The sequence below is a fragment of the Chiloscyllium punctatum genome, chromosome 48, assembly GCF_047496795.1.
Source record: "Chiloscyllium punctatum isolate Juve2018m chromosome 48, sChiPun1.3, whole genome shotgun sequence".
Classification (NCBI taxonomy): domain Eukaryota; kingdom Metazoa; phylum Chordata; class Chondrichthyes; order Orectolobiformes; family Hemiscylliidae; genus Chiloscyllium; species Chiloscyllium punctatum.
In genome coordinates this window covers 62,370,197-62,391,926 of record NC_092786.1, presented here as the reverse complement: position 1 = coordinate 62,391,926, position 21,730 = coordinate 62,370,197, and the positions used below count along the sequence as shown (strand labels likewise).

General features: G+C 41.4%; 2 protein-coding genes across 4 annotated transcripts in view; one reads left to right on the top strand and one right to left on the bottom strand.

The window, feature by feature from the left end:
* The window catches only part of mtfmt (mitochondrial methionyl-tRNA formyltransferase), a 153,823-nt gene that overhangs the window by 64,159 nt on the left and 67,934 nt on the right, over window positions 1–21,730 (bottom strand). The window lies entirely within an intron of this gene.
* cilp (cartilage intermediate layer protein, nucleotide pyrophosphohydrolase) overlaps window positions 1–21,730 on the top strand; it is a 65,506-nt gene that overhangs the window by 34,867 nt on the left and 8,909 nt on the right. For both annotated transcript variants that reach the window (XM_072565461.1, XM_072565459.1), the window contains 3 exons: window positions 3,272–3,586; window positions 11,717–11,825; window positions 19,598–19,755. In XM_072565461.1, coding sequence (XP_072421562.1) covers window positions 3,272–3,586; window positions 11,717–11,825; window positions 19,598–19,755 — 582 coding nt within the window. The remainder of the gene's footprint in view (window positions 1–3,271; window positions 3,587–11,716; window positions 11,826–19,597; window positions 19,756–21,730) is intronic.

The following is a 21,730-nucleotide window of genomic DNA, read 5'->3' as shown; positions in this document are numbered from 1 at the left end:
CATCCCCCAAGTTGGACTTTGGGATAAGTAACAATGCAAAGTGACCAAGCAGAGATTGAAAGCCAAGTTCAGTACACGTGGCAATAGCCTCAAACAGGACTTTGGGTTCATGTCACACTACAGGTGACTCCATTGCACTATACACTCTCTCTCTGTCACTCACTCACTCACAGACTCCCTCACTCGCACACACTCATGCAGACCCTCTCTCATACGCAAGCCCTATCTCATATGCGCACACAAGTACCCCCTGCACTCACACCCACACCCACGCACACACCCTCTCGCAGGCTTATACCCCATCGCACTCACTCTCATACTTGACCAAGCTTACACACACTCTTTCACATGTCCTCACACCCACATGTACACACTCTCTCTGTCTCTCCTGCATGTGCACACATATATATGGGGTGAATTTATATTTGCAGACTTAAATTTTATTTTTCTCAAAACTGCATAAATCCATGTAAGATTCTGTAAATCCCATTTTAGAAACCGTCTGTCTCAACTTTGGGACATGGACAGACTTTAACCTCACACTTTTAATGCATTGTCTGAACTGAGATGGCACCTATTGTTAGTAAAGTTAAAGCTGTAAGTATAGATCTATCCGCTGGGGAGGTAGTTGTCGAGAGAGGGAGCCATGGTTTATTAAAGGAGTTCTTCAAGAGGAAGAAGGCAGCTTACGTGAAGGTTGAGGCATGAAAGCTCAGTTAGGGGCTTGAGAGTTACGTTAGCCAGAAAAGATCTAAAGAGAGGGCTAAAAAGAGCCATGAGAGGACATGAGAAGTTGGTGGATAGGATCAAGGAAAACCCTAAGGCATTCTATAGGTACATCAGGAATAAAAGAATCTCTAGAGTAAGATTAAGGCCAATTAAAGATAAAGTAGAAAATTGTGTGTGGAATCTGAGGACATGGGGAAGCACTTAATGAATATTTTTCGTCGGTAATTCACGTTGGAAAAGGGCAATGTTAATGAGAATACGGAGATACAGTTTACAAGATTAGATGGGATGGAGGTTGACAAAGAGGAGGTTTTAGCATTTTTGGAAGATCTGAAAATAGATAAGACCCTTGGGCTGGATGTGACTTATCCTCTGATTCTCTGGGAAGCCAGGGAGGAGATTACAGAGCTTTGACTTTGATCTTTATGTCATCATTGTCGACAGGAGTAGTGCCAGAAGACTGGAGGATAGCAAATGTTGTTCCCTTGTTTAAGAAGGGGAGTCGGGACAACCCTTATAATTATAGGCCGGTGAGCCTTACTTCGGTTGTAGGTAAGGTGTTGGAAAAGGTTACAAGAGATAGGATTTTTTAATCATCTGGGAAAGGAAGAATTTGATTAGGGATAGTCAACACGGTTTTGTGAAGGGTAGGTCGTGCCTCACTAACCTTGAGTTCTTCGAGAAGGTGACAAAACAGATGGATGAAGGTAAAGTGATTGGTATGGTGTATATGGACTTCAGTAACACCTTTGATAAGTTTCCACGTGGTAGGCTATTGCACAAAATACGGAGTCTCAGAATTGAAGATGATCTAGAAATTTGGATCAGAAATTGGCTATCTGTAAGAAGTTAGAGGGTGGTGGTTGAAAGGAAACATTCACCCTGGAGCACAGTTACCAGTTGTATGCTGCAAGGATCTGTTTTGGGACCACTGTTTGTAATTTTTGTAAATGATCTGGATGTGGGTGTAGAAGGACGAGTTTGTAAATTTTCAGATGACACTAAGATAGGCAGAGTTGTGGATAGTGCTGAAGAATGTTGTGGGTTACAGAGAGACATAGATAAGATGCAGAGCTGGGCGGAGAAGTGGCAAATGGAGTTTAATGTGGAAGAGTGTAAGGTAGTTCACTTTGGAAAATAGAACAGGAATGCAGAATACTGGGCTCATGGTAATATTCTTGACAGTGTAGATGAACAGAGCTTGGTGTCCAGGTGCATAAATCCCTGTAAGTTGCCACCCAGGTTGATGGGGTTGTTAAGAAGGCATATGGTGTGTTGGCGTTTATTGGTAGGGGGATGGAGTTTCTGAGCCACAAGGTCATGCTTCAGCTGTACAAGACACTGGTAAGACCACATCTGGAATACTGTGTGTGGTTCTGGTCACTGCATTATAGGAAGGATTTGGAAAAGCCTCAAGAGGTTTAGTAGGATGTTGCCTGGTATGGAAGGAAAGTCTTATGAGGAAAGGCTGAGGGAACTGAGGCTGTTTTCGTTGGAGAGAAGTAGGTTGAAAGGTGACTTACCCTCTGATTATCTTATGTGTCTCGGTTAAGTTAGGGTGGACAGTGAGGGCCTTTTTCCTTGGATGGTAAAGGTTAACATGAAGGGACATAGCTTTAAATTGAGGGGTGATAGTTTTAGAACAGATATTAGTAGTAGTTTCTTTACTCAGAATAGGAGGGGGGTGGAATGGCCTGCCTGCAACAGTAGTAGACTCGCCAACATTAGGGCATTTAAATGGGCATTGGACATATGAATAATAATGAAATGGTGTAGGTTAGATGAGCATCAGATTAATTTTACAGGTCAACGCAACATCGAGGATTGAAAGGCCTGTGCTGCACTAACGTTCTATCTTGAGAATGTAACTTAAAAGGAGTTCTGGGATTTACATATTAAAGAACTGAAACTCTCCTATTCCATTCTAAAAGATGAAAGACTTAATCTAAATTTGCTTAATATATCATTACAGCTCCATGACACTGTAACCCTTTTGCTATAAATTTTGTGTCTAATGATGTTATACTGCACAACCACCTGATGAAGGAGCAGCACTTCAAAAGCTAGTGTTTCCAAACAAATCTATTGGACTATAACCTGGTGTTATAGCATATTTTTAGTATTAAAGAAAGGCTGACTCTCTGATGGTGCGTCTGTTAGGTCTGCACCATATGGCCTCAATGTGTTTGTTGTGTAGTCAGGCTCCCATGCATGTTAAAGGGAACTCTCTGGTCTGTCTGTTTTACTGTCCGAGTGGAACAACTGCTGTGGCATTGCCATATTTCTCTAGTCCTGAGGGAATATTGACCGAGGATAGAATTCTTTCTTTATCTTTATCCCAGTAAACAATGCAATTGACTTCCTTTTATTGAAAAGAATGAATTTGGAGATCTAATGGGAATCTCCTCATTGCTTTTGGCAGCATATCAGACTCCGCTGTAGAAAATATGAAAATTTGCAAATTGTTTTGAATGTGCTGATCATTTTGTATTGATACAGAGTTGTTTCAATGAGGAATATCAAGCATTAAACTGTGTTGCAGGTTGTAAACTGAGATGCACAATGGGTCGTGTAAATGCAGAGTGCAGTCGATGTATGTGCGAAGAGCATCTACTCCACGGTTCTGTACATCTTCAAGATGGCGCTCCAGCCTCCCAGGCAACTGTCCAGCTGTGGGGAGACTCTGACCAAATCCTGACAGTCTGTGATGAAAAGGGAAAGTTCAGGATTCCTGGTCTTTGCCCTGATGGCAAAACTGTGTTAAAAATTATGAAGTCACATTATGGAACTGTGCTTCATACACTGAGCATAAACAACAGCAAAATATCTACCATTGAAGTGAAACTCAAGAGATCTGGTAAATTATTTCTCAAAATAGAAATTGTTCAAATTGCGCTGTACCTCATTAATCACAAAACCGTGAAATGTATTCCACATTGGGTCTAAATCTTTCAATCTGGATCAGACTCCGTATTTCTGGAGGGCAGTTTTATCATTGGGTCAAAGTAGTCATCCCACTGGGATCCCACAATGAGGTCTGTATAATGAATAATGAAGGCTGTGAAAGGTCTGGCCTTAATCCTGGATAAAATTAATTGCTTTCTACATCTCAACCTTATACCTGGCAGCCTCCTGTACACCACTGGCACAATATAGAGAAGGTGGTGGAGGAGGGGATTGGTGGAGAGAGCTGACAAAATGTTACAGAAATTGCTGGAAAAGTTCAGCAGGTCTGGCAGCCTCTGAAGAGAAGTCAGAGTTAACATTTCAGTCCAGTGACCCTTCCTCAGATAGTAGATGAAAAAAAGTTAGTTTTATGCAGAAGATAGGGTAGAAGGAAGGAGAAAGTAAACAATAGATGGAGATAAGTCCAAAGATAGAGAAGAACAGTTGGACAGATAAAGGAGTGGAAAACAATTGGCCGAGAAGAATGAATAACTACTAATGGGTCAGTAAGTGCCTAATACTGAGTTGTGTGTAATAGCAGACTGTGTGATAATAAGGCCTGGTATGTGAGGTTGGGGTAAGGACATAAGAGAAGGTTCTTCTTGCCCTTAGATTTTGTTGGATTTGATATTGAGACTGGCAAAATTGGCAAGTTCCCAAGTGGAGAAAGTTATCTTCTTGCCCTTTAGTGTGAATCCGAGTCCCACTCTCAGTGATATGCCCATTGATAAAGACACAGTGCAACAAAGTACATAGAGACCATCAGAGTGAATTTTTACAGAAGTGACACCCCTTTTTACAGCAATGGTTATTGTATCCCAAGAGCTAAATGCAGTTTAAAACTCTCAAAGCTTTTTAACAGCTGCTGAGAGAAAATAAGTATGTAAGTGTCTGTGGGCATAGGGTGGCAGGTTGATGGTGAGAGGGTAAGGTGGCTGGAAGATTATAGTTCGGACAAACAACAAACTAAGGTAGTTTAATGGGGAGGAGAAAAATACAAACAATGTTGTTGGGGGGTGGATAGCATCCTTATCCTGATTGAGAATTCTGAGTGGTGTTTTACCTACTTAGGACCAGAGTAAGAGATATCTAAATATTGTACATAGAACATAGAGCATAGAAAAATACAGCACAGAACAGGCCCTTTGGCCCACGATGTTGTGCCAAGGTTTACTCCTAATGTAAAATATAATAACCTAACCTAACCTACGCACCCCTCAACTCACTGCTCTCCATGTGCATGTCCAGCAGTCGCTTAAATTTCCCAAATGACTCTGCTTCCACCACCATAACTGGCAACGCATTCCATGCATTCACAACTCTGTGTAAAGAACCTACCTCTGATGTCTCCTCTATACCCTTCTCCTAATATCTTAAAACTATGACCCCTCATACTAGTCAATCTATTCCTCTCATTATTTTGTACACCTCGATCAGGTCTCCTCTCTTCTTCCTTCTCTTCAGAGAGAAAAGTCTGAGCTTATTCAACCTTTCTTCATAAGGCAAGCCCTCCAGTCCAGGCAGCATCCTGGTAAACCTCCTTTGCAACCTCTCCAAAGCCTCTGTATCTTTCCTATAGTAGAGTGACCAGAACTGGACACAATATTCCAAGTGTGGTCTCACCAGGGACTTGTAGAGCTGTCGCAAAACTTCACAGCTCTTAAACTTGATCCCCCTGTTAATGAAAGACAAAACACCATATGCTTTCTTAACAATCCGATCTACTTGGGTGGCAACTTTGAGGGATCTATGTACTTGCACACCCAGATCCTTCTGTTCCTCCACACTGCCAAGAATCCTGTCTTTAATCCTATATTCAGCATTCCAGTTCGACCTTCCAAAATGCATCACTTCACATTTATCCAGGTTGAACTCCATCTGCCATTTCTCAGCCCAGCTCTGCATCCTGTCTATGTCATGCTGCGGCCTGCAGTAGCCCTCTATACTATCGATGACACCTCCAACCTTTGTGTCATCTGCAAATTTACTAACCCACCCCTCAACCTCCTCATCTGAGTCATTTATAAAAATTACAAAGAGCAGAGGCCTAAGAACAGAGCCCTGCGGGACCCCACTCAACACTGACCTCCAGGCAGAATACTTTCCATCTACAACCACTCTCTGCCTTCTGTCAGCCAACCAATTCTGAATCCAGATAGCCAAATCTCCCTGTATCCCATACTTCCTGACTTTATAAATGAGCCTACCTTGGGGAACATTATAAAATGCCTTGCTGAAGTCCATATGCACCACATCCACTGTTCGACCTTCGTCGACCTGTCTCATCACCTCCTCAAAGAACTCAATAAGATTTGTGAGGCATGACCTGCCCCTCACAAAGCCATGCTGACTGCCTTTAATCACACTATGCTTTGCCAAATAGTCATAAATCCTATCCCTCAGAATTCTTTCCAAAACTTTGCTGACCACAGATGCAAGACTGACTGGTCTGTAATTGCCAGGGATTTCCCTATTCCCCTTCTTGAAAAGAGGAACAACATTCGCCTCCTTCCAATCCTCTGGTATGACTCCTGTGGAGAGTGAGGAGGCAAATATCCTCGCCAGCAGCTTAGCAACCTCCTTTGTTGCTTCCTGGAGCAGCCTAGGATAAATCTGGTCTGGCCCTGGGGACTTATCGATCTTGATGTTTTTCAAAATTTCCAGCGCATCAACTTCATCAATCTTGATCTGATCAAGCCTGTATCCCAGCTCCTCAAAGTTCTCATTCACAACAAGGTCCTTTTCCTTCGGGAAAACCGAAGCAAAAAACACATTTAGTGCCTCCCCTATCTGCTCAGACTCCACGCACAAGTTCCCTCCGTTATCCCTGATCGGCCCTACCTTCTCCCTGATCATTCTCTTATTCCTCACATATGCTGTAGAATAATAAAATCATGATAAAACTGATAACCCAAAGATGTGAAAGAGAAGGGAAGACAGTAAAAGTGAGAACGCAAATTAAGATCATTTTCGCATAGGCTGCAATTGGCCTCACAGCTCAAAATGTTAAAACAATTAACTTCTAGTTTACTGAAACAATGCCCCTCAAATTAAAGGAGGTAAAGGATTAAATATGAACAGCAGGACCCCAAATTATCAAACTGCCTTCCTCCTTCTTTAAAACAGTGGGTACCAAAGACATTTGAGTGAACCATGTAGAGGTTGAGGAATTTAATTAACAAATTGAAAGCATGCTCTTACAGAGCAATCAGAAACTTGGAAAGCTGACAAAGATAGAAAGGAAAGTAAGTTATCATGAGATTTAAAAAGTTTATAAAAGGCAAATGAATGTTCTCTTCTTATCAAAAGGGAATGGAGTATAAAAATGGGAAGGTTTTGCTAAAACTACACAAAGTATTAATCAGACATAGCTAGAATATTGTGAATACTGCCAGGGACCTCAGAAACAAATTGGAGTAACTAAAGAATGGATTTGCTGTGATCATGAGTTGTTGTTGAGGGCGATGAGAGCCAGTAAGTACATTTGTCAGCTTTTACTGTGCACTAAGAGCGGTAGCAGTGCTTTTGCCGACATCCAGACTCTCCTGATCATATTTCCCTAGATACTTGCAAGGAAGTATTCAACTCCAAATTCATTGGCGGCCTATTTACCTATTCGAGCAGAACGGATACTCAAAAAATACAGTGCGCAGATTCCTCAAGAACAAACCATGACAAGCAGACCAAACACAGCCAGAATCCCTAACCACCTTACCATACATCAAAGAAGTTTCAGAAATGACAGCCAGACTACTAAGACCCCTCGGAATTCTAGTAGCACACAAACCCACCAACACACTCAAACAAAAACTAACAAACTTAAAAGACCCAGTACAACCCATGGACAAAACCAATGTCATCTACAAAAATTCCATGCAAGGACTGCCACAAACACTAAGTAGGACAAACAGGAAGAAAGTTAGCCACCAGGATACACGAACACCAGCTAGCCACAAAAAGACACGACCCTCTCTCCCTCGTAGCCCTACACCACAGATGCAAAAAAGCCACCACTTCAACTGGGACAACACATCTATCCTGGGACAGGCTAAGCAAAGACATGCCAGAGAATTCCTAGAGGCCTGGCACTCCAACCACAACGTCATAAACAAACACATAGATCTAGATGCCATCGATCAACCCCTCAGAAAACGAACAGGAAATGACATCACCACAAACCCCAGGAACCCCATCCAGGAGAAAGATATAAATAGAAAGCAGGAGACAACAGCTTCACTTCACTTGGAGGTCGCCACTGATGATGTTACCTAGCCAGGTAATGAAACATCTGGATATCAAACCTACAGCTCAGCAAGTAAACCTACACCCTATTTACCTGCCTCCTGATCAAAGCACATCATCCTTTTAGTTACTCCGATTTGTTTCTGAGGATCCTGGCTGTGGTCTGACTAATACCTTGTATAGTTTTAGCAAAACTTTGCTATGTTTATACTTCATTCCCTTTTGATATGAAGGGAACATTCCATTTATCTTTTGTAGATCTCTTACATTCCCTTGATAACTTACTTTCCTATCAACCTTTGTCATCTATAAATTTAACTTCCATACTGTCACTTCCTTACTCCAAGTTATTAACAATTGTAAATAAGTGAGGCCCCTTCACTTGACATTATAACTTCTTATTTTGTGAAATAACCTTCAGTGTAGCACCATTATCAAATGCCTTTTGGAAATCCAACTTCGTCATATCTACAGTTTCCCCTTTATATGCCTTCCTTATTGCTCCCTTTAAAGATGCTAAATTAGTCAAACATGCTCTTCCTTTCACAAAACCACGTTGATTCTGCCTGATTAGTATTATGATTTCCAAATGCATCCTAAAACCTCCTTGAGAGTAGACTCCAATATTTTTCTAATGAAGCTATTAGGTAAACTGATCTGTAGTTTATTGCTTTCTGTTTACCACCTTTCTTGAATAGAGTTATTGTTTCTGCAATTTTCCAATCTGTAGAGACCTTTCCAGAATCTCAGGAATTTTGGAAGATGACACCATTGCATCTGTTATTTCTGCAGCCAGTTTTTTTTTACGATTCTTCGGAATAAAATCGATCAGGTCAGAAGCCAAGATAGCCTTTAGATCTAATAGTTTTCCATCACTTTTTCTAAGTGATTGTGGACATTTCACATTGCTCCATTCCTTTATTCCTGATTTCCGGGTGTTCTTGAACTTCCTTCTATGGTGAAAAAAGACATAAGGTACTGCTCAATGCTTCAATCATTTCTTTGTTTCCCATTATTAATTCCTCTTTAAGGGACCTGCAGTAATGGTCATCTTCCAAAATTGCATAGACTCTGGAAATTGCATAGACTCTGCAAGAGTTCTTTATGGATTAGAAGGTAATGAAACCCCAGTATTTCAGAAGGAAGGCAAATAGAAAGCAATGAACTATAGACAGATCAGCCTGTCACCGGTACTGGCAAAAAACTACTAGACTTCATTACAAAAGATGCCATAGCAGAGCACTTGGAAAGCATTGAAAGGATCGGACAAAGTCAGCAAGGATTTATGAAGAGGAAGTCATGTTTGACAAATCTGCTAGATATTTTTGAGGACGTGACAAGTAGAGTAGATAAGGAGAAGCCAGTGGATTTGGTTTAACTTAGCCTTTCAGAAGGCTTTAAATGAGGTCCTACAGAAGAGATTATTGTGTAAAATTAAAGTGCATTGAATTGGGGATTGTGTACTGGAAAGATAGAGAACTGGTAGACCGGGAATATTAAGGTGTTCTTCTGAGTAGTAGCCAGCGACTAGTGGGGTATTGTACAGATCAGTGTTTGGACCCCAGATATTCACAATATATGATTTTGATGAGGAAACTACATGTTGTATCTCCAGGTTTGTGAGTGACAAAAAAGGCTGGAGGATGCTGTCACAAAGCTGGTACTTTTTTTCTAAAAGCTGTTCCTTTTCTCAAGGATACTGTGTCCGTGGTTTTTCTCAGGGGGCTGCAAAATGGCTGGATTTGGTTCAGAGATAAAAGGGTATCGCGAGGCCTTTTTGTTTATACATAAACAGATGAGACTTTCGGCAAAAGCTTTATGTATTTACAAATAACCTGTGTAAGACAAGGGGGCATGGCTAGCTCTCTAGCTGAACAGTTCAGTCCTAGAAACTGGAGTTAAGTTAGTCAGTTCAGCAGTGGAGCTGTGTGGAAACAGGCTACTAAACTCTCTCTCCTCTGCCTTTCTAACTTCGACCTGTAAGCCTTTGTTTCACTGTTTGCTCTGTGCTTAAGGGGTTTGTTTATTGGGACTGTTGTGTATATTTGGAACAGCATAATTAAGTCTAGTTGAGGATAGTCTCAGTTCTATGGATATTCTAGATGCTGTTCTTTGTGTTTAATTCCATAATTTTGTGAATAAAGTTTTGTCTGTTTTAAAACCTGGCAGTCAACCTAGCTAACTTACTGCGGATAATTTTCAGTGTACACTTACTGAAACAAGTTGCAAAGTTACAGTTTGGGCTGCCTGCTTAAGAATGTTTTAAGTGGTCTGGCCTAGTCGATAACAATGCAAAAATGCTTTGGTGTGATTTGGACAAGCTAAATGAATCAGCAAGTACCTGACAGATATGGCATAATGTGAATAAATGTGGGGTAACCCAATTTGATAGCAGGAACAGGAAGGCAGTTATATTATCTGAACAGCGATAGATTGGGAAAGGAGAGAAGGTGCAACAAGACCTGGATGTCCTTGCACATTAGTCGCTGAAGGTAACAATGTAGGTGCAGCAATTAGGGGAAGAAGGCAAATGGTATGTTGATTTTTCACAGTGAGAGGATTTGAGTACAGCAATAAAGGTTTATAGTTGTAGCTGTTACAGGGCATTGATTAGACCACACCTGGAGTATTGTGTACAGCTTCTGAGGAAGGATGTCCTTGCTACAGAAAGACTGGAACGAAGGTTTCCCAGACTGATTCTGGGGATGATTGGCCTGACAAATGGGGAACAATTGATTGGTTAGGACTACATCACGAGTTTAGAAGAATGAGGGAAATCTCATAAACCTATAAAATTCTATCAAGATTTGATACAGTAGATGCAGGAAGCAGGTTCTTAACGACTGAGGAGTCCAGAATCAGGGGTCACAGTCTTAGGATAAAAGGAGATCTTTTAGGACTGAGGTGAGGAGAATTTTCTTCACCCAAGTAGCAACGAGCCTGTGGAATTCTGTGCTATAGGAAACTATTGAAGCCAAAACATTGAAGACATTGAATAAAATCTAGATATTAGTTCTTAGGACCAAAAGGATCAAAGGATATGGAGGGTAGAAAAAGAGAACAGGATGCTGAGTTGAATGTTTGGCCTTGATGTGCTGAATGTTAGAGCATACTCAAAGGGCCAAATGGCCTGCTCCTGCTCTTGTATTCTGTTTCCATCCTCGCCTTACTCTTTTCCTATTTAAATACTTGAATAAACTCTTACTGTTTTTTCTTGCTCATTATCTTATTTTTTGTAATACTTTGTTGGTTTCTAAAATTAATTAAACTTCTCACATTGGGAAGGTGATGGTCTAGTGGTATTCTCACTTGATGAGTAATCCAGAGGCTCAGGCAATACTCCAAGACAGGGATTGGAATCCTGCCACAGCAGATAGTGGAATTTGAATTTAGTAAAAATCTGGATTCGATATTTTAATGATGACCGTGAAACCATTGTTATTTTTCCCACAACAATTGACATTTAGCTCACTAATGTCCTTTGGGGAAAGAATCTCCAGACCCACAGTAATGTGGCTGACTCTTAACTGCACTCTGGCAATCCAGGATGGTCAGTAAGTAGCATAGCCAGTGATGCTCACACCCCAGAATAATTAAAAAAAGCTTATCTTTGCATACTTATTTATTTTAAATATGTTTAAGCTTCCTTAGTTTGGCCAGAGAAGGAGCTGGAAGATCTGTACGAGGTATCTGAGTCAATTTGTGTAACCAGCAATTGAAGAAATGTTCATTCTAGGACTAAATACAACTTACTGTGATTGTTCAATCTTTGCTAAATCTTGATCTTTGTACATTACAGAGAAACCATATATCAGGAAACATCCATCAAACAAAGTCAGACATGAGGGACAAAGTGTGACTTTCTGCTGCAAAGTTCAGTGTAATCCCCCACCAGACAAGTACTTCTGGTAAGAATCCTTTTTAGGTAAATTTCTAATGTGTGCTTTTAACTCTTCATGCCCTCCTCCCTCCATATCTCTGTAAACTCTCTATCTTACCCAAATTGGATGGGAGGCAATGGCCTAGTGGCATTATTACTGGACTGTTAAGATGGAGACCCCAGTTCAAATCCCACCACAACTGATGGTGGAATTGAATTCAATTTTTAAAAAGCTGGAATTATTGTTGCTCGTCAGAAAAAAACTCACCTGGTTCATGAATGCCGTTGAGGGAAGGAAACCTTTATTCCCTACCTGGGCTGGCCTGCATGACTCCAGACCAATAGCATAGTAGTTGACTCTTAACTGCTCTCTGAGCAATTAGGGATGAGCAATAAATGCTGCCTTAACCAACAATGCCCTTATCCCATAATTTTTTAAAGTTAAAAATGGATCTTAAGCAGAGCCACTAATGGTGAAGTAAATACACGGATGCAGTAGACACTAGATGCACTAGAGCATTTTGTGGGTGTGATGGAGGTGAGGGAGGTAAGAATGCAGTCACCAGCATGGAGGATTTGAGAGCTCAACTCAAAATGGTGCCATTTTGTCATAGAGGTCAATGTTAACAGAGATTTCCAGCGTGCTAATTCCTTCCACCTACTGTTTTTAGGAACCAGGAGTAACAGCATAAAAAAAAGTACTGCAGATGGTTGAATTCTGAAATAAAAACTGAAAATGCTGGAAGTACTATGACTGTATGCCAACATTTGTTGAACTTATGATACAAACAGAAAAGGCTGGAGAAACTCAGGATCTGTAGTGAGAGAAATGCCGTTAACATTTCTTCAGAACTGAAGAAGAGCCATTCTGGACTGAAAGCATGAACACAAAGCATTCTCTGTGTTGGTTTCACCATGGAGGCAGCATCTTTGTCTTGAGCTGAAAAGTTCTTGGGTCACAGTCCTCTGTATTGAGAATTGATTTGAGGTTTAGGAACAATGAATAATTGAAGGATCAGACTGTGAATTGGCTTCATTCTACATGAAAATATTTATTCTCAGATCTGTGAGGCTGTGTATGAATGGATGTAGGTTTGCTCACTGAGCTGGAAGGTTCATTTTTAGACGTTTTATCACCATACGAGGTAACAATATCAGTGGGCCTCCAAATGAAGCACTGGTGGTACGGCCTGCTTTCTATTTATGTTTTTAGGACATAAATACCTAAACACAAATAGAAAGTGGACCATGCCACCACTGCTTCATCCAGAGGCTCACTGATGATGTCACCTAGTATGGTGATGAAATGTCTAAAAATGAACCTTCCAGCTCAGTGAGCAAACCTACATCCAGAACCTCAAATGAGCTACAAATCTTCTCAACTCGCTCTGTATGAATACTAGAACCAGGATGCAACTTCCTTTCATCATTGTTTCTTGGGTTGGAAGCAGAAGGTAGGCTTCAAAGAGGGATAAATATCATCCAATGTTGCATTGTGGAGAGGCAATGACCTAATGGTATTAGTGCTGGACTGTTAATCCAGGGAACTAGGTAACATTACTTGGATGCTGCCTGAACTGCTGTGCTCTTCCAGCACCACTAATCCAGAACATTACTGGAACCCAGTTCATAATCCTGCCGTGGCAGATGGTGGAATTTGAATTCAATAAATATCTGGAATTAAGAGTCTAATGATGACCATGAAATCATTGCTGATTGTTGGAAAACCCAATGGGTTCACTAATGTCCTTTAGGGAAGGAAGCTGCATTCTTAACTGGTCTGGCCTATATGTGATGCCACACCCACAGCAATGTGAGTCACTTTTAACCTATTCTGGGCAATTTGGAATGGGCAATAACTATTGGCCTAGTCAGTGATACCCTACTCCTGTGAATGAATTCAACGATTGTCCTAATATTAATTATGATGTAATAGGCCACCATCATTTAAAAATGGACACCTCATTATTATTAACCCCGACCCTAGGCTCCCTGTTTTTTTTTTCTCTTTCCTTTACTAAACTTCCCTAAAGTTGTTAGATTTCTCCATCGTCTTTCACGTGTACCTATTTTGTTCATGTGTCACAAAGTAGTCCCTTTTCTTCCTAAAGCCATTCCTTGGCTCAAGGAGACTCTGTCCTTGAATTTTTTTCAGAGGGGCAATAAACCAGGTTGGACTCTGATCAGTCTGGTTTGGTACAGAGATGAAAATGATTTTGAGGCCTTTTGTTTATATGTAAACAGATGAGACTTCAAGCCAGAGTGGTCATGCTTTAGAAGTGACCTGTATAATGAAACGGGAGTGGTCAGCTCTTTAGCTAGCTGAGCTGAACTGAGTAGTTTTAGTTCAGTCTTGAACTGGAAAGTTCATCAGGGAGCTGTGTGGAAACTCTCTCTCTCTTTCTGCCCTTCAACTTCAACCTGTAAGCATGTGTTCCATTTATACTGGGTTTTAAAGGGAGTTTGCTGAATGGGCTTATTTGCTGTGTGTATTCAGAACAGCATAATTAAGTCTAGCTGGATAGGTTGAGCTCTGTAAGGGTTCTTTATTCTGTTCTTTGTTCTTCATTGCCTAATTTTGTTAATTCATTTTTTGTCTGTTTTAAAATCCAGTAGTCAACCTACTCTGGATAAATTTCACTGTACATTTACCAAAACAAGTTACAAAGTTAAGTCTAGGGCTGTGTGCTTAAGAATGGTTTGAGTGATCTGGCCTAGTCCATAACACATGCTTCATATTCACACCCTAGTCCATTCCAGAGGGCAGCGAAGAGTCAACTTTTTTTTAAAGGACATTAGTAAACTGATGGGTCCTTCTGACAGAGGCTAAGTATTCCGCATTAGGTGAGGTTTTATTTTAATTGAATTCAAATGTTACCATCTGCCAACTGGAATTCAAATTGATATCCAAGGGCCATTAGCCTTGGCAATTGATTATAAATCCAGTGACATTACCATTATACCATGGTCTCCCCATCAGGGGTCTTCAGGAGTTAAATTCACATTTGGTTTAAGTTTTCATTCCTCCATCTTGCTTATTTTGATTGTCTTTGGATTACAGCTGAATTTTACTAAAATCAGCCAAGTGTCAATTTCAGGGAATTTTATGTAGATTTCTCTCTGTGAGCTCTGGCAAATCATCCGACACAATCCTGCACAGCTCAACATATGTATGCCTGTACCATATCTTTAAAGTATCGCACTCACACTGTATCACTCATATGTGGTGGACTCACCACCGCCTGCTCCTTTGGGATTTTTGCCACTGACACTATATTTAAAAAGACTAGCTGTGCACCAGGTCAGCTGTGGCCACTGTTACAACCAGATCCAAGATGAAGACTCCAGTTGACTTCAGTTCCAGACAGGTTAGCTCCCGGGTGAGGAGGGATGAATTGGTTCCTTCTTTATTCACCCACAATCTCAATAGGTTACAACAAGATTAATTTGAAAAGGATCCCTTCCTTTGTGGATAACTTTCTCCCAGAACCAAATGAACTTATGCTTTAAATTGATTCAGTTTAACCAGATTTTCAACAGATAACAATGACTTAGTAACACACATACACATCAATTAGAATTAAGGTGCAAGTCCAGAAAGTCTAAAAAATATATATGGAAGAGCCTCTGAATTGTTTGCAAAGAATGGAACGTTGAACATAGAGGCTGTTGCAGTTAAGGCTACTGGTGGTGTTGAAGTTGGCAGCTGAACAGTAAGTTTCACAATCACTAGTTTAACTGAAAATCTGTAGTTCAAATTACTTTTGACCATGATAGAATTCAACATTCCGACTGAGAGTCCTTTTGTTAAGATTTCCCTTTGTTAACTGATTTGTAGCTCCCTGAGTGAGAAAATTCTGTTAACTACATCACAAATGTAACTCGGGGATAGATCTTCAACTGTGACCACCACAGTACACTTATGCTCCATAAGACCCCCAGATATAGGAGCAGAATTAGGCTGTATGGCCCATTGATAGGGCTTTGCAACTTGTTCATGCCTGATATGTTTCTCAACCTCATTCTCTTATCTTCTCTTTGTAATCTTTGATCCTGTTATTAACTCTATCTCTGTCTTAAATTCATTCAATGACTTGGTCTCCACAGCCCTCCGCTGTAATGAGTTCCACAGATTCACCATCCTCTGGCTGAAGAAATTCCTCCTCATCTCAGTTCTAAAGTGTCATCCCTTTACTCTGAAGCTGTGCCCTCAGGTCCTGGTCACTTCTATTTTGGTAGAAACATCTTCTCCATGTCCCCTCTATCTAGATCGCTCCCCTCATCATTCCTTCTAAACTGCAGAGTACAGACTGAGAGTCCTCAACCACTCCTCATATGAGAAGCTCTTCATTCCTAGGATCATTCTTGCAAACCTCCTCTGGATCTCCAAGGTGAGTACAGAAATCCCTAGATACAGAAATCCCTAGATACAGAGCTTACAAATGCAGTCTGACCAGAGCCTTATGCAGCCTCAGCAGTACATCTCTGCTTTTGTATTCCAACCTTCTTGAAATAAATGCTAACATTTCATTTGCCTTCCTAATTGCCAACTCAGCCTGTGTGTTAACCTTAAGTGAATCCTGGACTAGGACTCCCAAGTCCCTTTCCACTTTCTGAAGTCTTTTCCCACCTCTTTCCTTCCTACTAAAGTGCATAACCTCACACCTTCCCACATTGTATTCACTCTGCCACTTCTTTGTCCATTGTCCTAGCCTGCCCATTATCTTCTGCAGCCTTCCCGCCTCCTCAAAACAGCCTGCCCCTCCATCACATGTCATTTACAAACTTCCATGAATAGTTATGGACCCAACACCAAACTCTGCGGAATTCCACTAGTCACCAGCTGTCATCTAAAAAAGACCCCTTTATTCCCACTTCTGTCTTCTGCCAGTCAACTAATCCTCTATCCATGCCAGCAGCTTGCAGCTAAAACCATGGGCCCCTAGCTAATTTAGTAACCTCCTGTGTGGCACCTTGTCAAAGGCCTTCTGGAGATCCAAGCAGACCATGTCCATTGCCTCTCCTTTGTCTAACATGCTTATTAACTCCTCAAAGAATTCCAACAGATTTGTCTGGCATGACCTCCCCTTGATGAAGTTGTGCTGATTCAGTCCTATTTTACCATGCACTTAACAAGTATTCTTCAATCTCATCCTTAATGAGGGACTCTAAAATCTTATCAACAACTGAGATCAGGCTATTTGGCCTAATTTCCCATCTCCAGCCTCCCTCATCTCTTAAACAGGGATGTTAGATTAACCATTTTCCTGAAAGATCACTACAAATGCATTCACAATCTCCTCAGCTATCTTCTTCAGAAACCCCAGCTTTTGTCCATTATATTAAGGGTGTTTTATCCACTTTCAAACTCGTCAGCTTCCCCAACATAATCTCCTTAGAGATGGCCACTACACTCAACTCTGCCCCATGACGTCTTGAAGTTCTGGTACACTGCTGGATGTCTTCCACTGTGAGATGGTGTACCAAGACTGGTACATGTGAGATGTTCACTCCCACAATTACCCTCCACTAAAGTTAAAACTGGCACTTTAACCCATTTCCTTGTGTTTTTTCCTTTGAAGGATACACAAAGTTTGGATAATAATCCATAGAACATGGTTTTCTATTGAGCAGAGAGTCATCAAGCCCTTGTTATCATTGTAGTCCCAAGATCACAGTCCAATCTGTTTATTTTGAAGGGTTATTATTTTTAAGCTTCCTTCGCATCAGAAGGTGTGATATTCCATCTCCCCCTCACTCTCCTGTATTATCCCCTTTTAAAAAACACATTTGAGAATTGCAAGGTACAATTATCTACAAGTACTTCATGATAAGATTGTTCTGAGTGACCAGACCCCTGACTGATCTCTCACACTCCCTGGACTGATTGCACTGGACCTGCAGGACTGGCTATGGCCCACTCCCTGAATGGTACTGAGTCTCTGAAACAGACTACTACAAATTGGCTGACAGACTGTGACCAAGCTTCTGGACTTCCCTGACCAATGACACTCCCGCTTAACTTGACCGAGGTCTACTCCCCTTAAACTTTGAGAGATGGCTGTAGGTCACTGCCCAATGCAGTGTGTTTGTTCTGTAAGCTGCTGGCACCTGCCACAGGTGTGATGTTGATAAAGCACATTACCATACAGCAATATGTTCAATCCTTGAATGATCCTTGCTGACAACTAGGACTAATTGGCAGACTTTGTGGCTACCTTAAAAGGCAAGCAAAGAGGGAAGTACTGTAAGGCTTTAAGTTCTGAATGAGGTGGCAAAGTGCAAATAAGCAAGGCAAGATACAGTCACTTGAGCATCCAAGTAAGTGTGAAAATAGTTAGTGCTAGCAAGAGTTCTAGAAGCCCTACAGTGTAGAGACAGGCCCTTTGGTCCAACAAGTCCACACTGACTCTCTGAAGAGTAACCCACCCAGACCCACTTCCATCCTATTATCCTATATTTACCCCTGACTAATGCACCTTATCTACACATCCCTGAATACTATGGGCAATTTAGCATGGCCAATCCACTTAACCTGCACATCTTTGGATTATGGGAGGAAACCCATGCAGACACAGGGAGAACGTGCAAACTCCACACAGACAGTCGCCTGAGACTAGTATCAAAACCAGGTCCCTGGTGCTGTGAGGCAGCAGTGCTAACCAGTGAGCCACCCTGTTGCCCCTGAGCTGAGAAACCACAAAAACTGAAATTGTTTGAGAAACGCAGCACCATCTGTGCAGAAAAATCAGAGTTAGCATTACAGTTTGAATGACCCTTCTTCATAACTGATATCAGCTAAGATGGTATTTATCTGGATGATGCAGACTTGGGGCGAATGGAGTGAATAGATCAGTAGAATAAGGAGACAGATTAAACAGAAATCTTGTCAATAAGAGGAGTAGAACTTCTTCAAGTTAGACATACCTCAAAGAGATGCGACAGTGAATTAAATACAAATAAAACAAAGAAGTATAGGTGGTGGAGATCTGAAACACACAAAAACTCAGCAAATCCGGCAGTAGCTGTGGTGAGAAAAAAAGAGTTAACAGTTTGGATCCAGGCGCTTTTTGTCAAGGGTACCTTGCTGCAATGCACCAGATGCCTATTCCTGCAATGGAGTCTGGCAGCAACATTACAATGAATGGTATCAATGAGCTCCAAAATGCAATGTTGAAATGAAGAACTGTATTCTAAGTGAGTTGGAGATATACCATGAGAACGTTGTAAGGCTGGTAAAATCCAATGCCAACCTCCCTAGCAAGGTCACTGCCCATGAAATATGCCCTGAGATGTTGGGGACTGTTGACACCAGGCTGGAAGTTCTAAGGAGCAGGTGGCAAGCCCACTCTGACCTCTTTGGCAGGAACTGTTGCTGACTAGTTTCTTTCCACTCTGTGGGTGAACACTAATAGAAATGATGTGAGGTAATATGCTAGTAAAATGGTAATACATAGAAATAGGCTTCTTGCTACTCTCACACTTCTCAACAAGGTCCACCTTCAACAAGGCTCCTCCAACCCCACCTTCAACGATGTGCCTATCCCCCACCAATCTACCTGTTCTGACACTAACACCCAACATGGATTCATCTATGGAAAGTCAGAATGGACTCAGTGGAATGAATGGCCTCCTGCCCTGTGTTTTAAATTATTTTTTGATTCCAGAGCTGTCCAATCTGACCCAGGTCAAAGACAGCCATGGGAATTTGGAATCCTTGGATTGCATTGTGTTTTTCTGTTTGATTTAGATTCTTGTGTTTCTCTCCTTTAAACCTCTCCTCCACTCCTGTCTATGCAGGTATCATAATGGCTCTCTTTTAGATGTGAAGACACATGGTTATCACAGTTCTCTTGTGTTAAGGGACCTTCAACCACAACAGGCTGGGCAATATTTGTGTCAAGCTCGTAACATTGCAGGCGCTGTTAAATCCAAGCCAGCCTCACTGACAGTGATAGGTAATTAAACAACTGACTTAATTTAAATTACAAGTAGATATAATTTTCTGAGGAAACTCGGGTACTTAGTTCACGTGTTACCTTTATTGGAATCTACATAGTTGCTTAATCAACTCAGATATGTAGCCCTCTTTTTCATGTACAAGTGGAAGGAAAAATGCCACAAGTCTTTTGGTGATGGGAAAGAAGAATGTACTAGGTCAGAAGGACAGGCATACTTGAATTGTGGGTTCACCTGCAGCAACTGGATTACAGAGGTTCAAGACGGCAGCTAACTGTCACCTTCTCAAGCCCAACGAGGGATCAGCAATGCTGGCCCATCAGCAACATCCACATCCCATGAGAAAAAAAATCTTTCTTGACCTCAACATATACTAATCCATTTGCAGTCATTGGACTATTTTTCAAGTGTAGTTATAGGAAGATGGTGACCATAACAGGATCCCCAAACCTACAGGTCAAAGAATCCGAACAGTGCAGAAAGAGTCCATTCAGCATAAGTCCACACTGCCCCTCCGAAGAGTATCCCACCCAGGCCCACCCCATCCCTGTAACTCCATATTTCCCATGGCTAATCCATCTAACCTACACAACCCTGGACACTATGGGCAATTTAACGTGGCCAATCTACCGAACCGGCACATCTTTGGACTGTGGCAGCAAATCCAGATAGTCCCAGGGAAAATGTGCAGACTCAACAATGTTTACTGAGACTGGCATTGAATCCATGTTCCTGGTGTTCTGAGGCAGCAGTGTTAACCACTGAGCCACCATACCACTCCAAGTACTGCCATGATGTGGTGATGATCGGAGTTGAGGGATATATATTGGCCACAATACTAGGAACAACTCCCTGTTCCTAGTATTATGACCTAAGAGGGCAAGCTGCCACCTTGATTAGCAATGAGCTCCATTAAATCAGGTCTTCTTCAGTGTTGGCAATCCGACAATGCAGCACTCCTTTAGAAAGGCAAAGGAAGCTTGGAAGATAACTGTGTATAAAACCTTTGCAATTTTTTTTGTCTTGGAACAATCATGTCCAAGAAATAACTTCAGCTTCAAAAATGTATATAGAGTCATAGAAATGTATAGCATGGAAAGAGACCCTTCAGTCCAACTCATCCATGCTGACCAGATATCCCAACCCAATGTAGTCCCACCTGGCAGCACCTGGCCCATATCCCTCTAAACCATTCCTATTCATTTACCCATCCAGATGCCTTTTTACATGTTGCAATTGTACCAGCCTCCACCACTTCCTCTGGCAGCTCATTCCAAACACGCACCACCATCTGTGTGAAAAAGTTGCCCTTTAGGTCCCTTTTATATCTTTCCCCTCTCACCCTAAACTCTATTCTGGACTCCACCATCCCAGGGAAAAGACTTTGTCTATTCAACCATGCCCCTCAAGATTTTATAAATCTCTATTAGGTCACCCTTAGTCTCTGATGCTCCAGGGAAAACAGCCCCAGCCTATACAGCTTTTCCCAATAGCGCAAGTCCTCTAATTCTGGCAACATCCTTGTAAATATTTTTTGAATCCTTTCAAATTTCACATCCTTCTGATATTCTAACAGAGGCCTAACCAAAACCCTATGCAACTGCAACATGACCTCCCAGCTCTTATACTTAATGCTCTGACCAATAAAAGAAAGCACCTTCTTCACAAATCTATCTACCTGCGACTCCACTTTCAAGGAGCTATGAACCTGCACTCCAAAGTCTCTTTGTTCAGCAACACTCCCTAAGACCTTACAATTAAGTGTATAAGTCCTACGAAGATTTGCTTTCCCAAAATGCAACACCTTGCATTTATCTAAATTAAACTCCATCTGCCACTCCTCAGGCCACTGGCCCATCTAATCAAGATCCTGTTGTAATCTGAGGTAACCCTCTTCTCTGTCCACTACACCTCCAATTTTGGTGTCATCTGCAAACTTACTAACTATACCTTTTATGCTCACATCCAAATCAT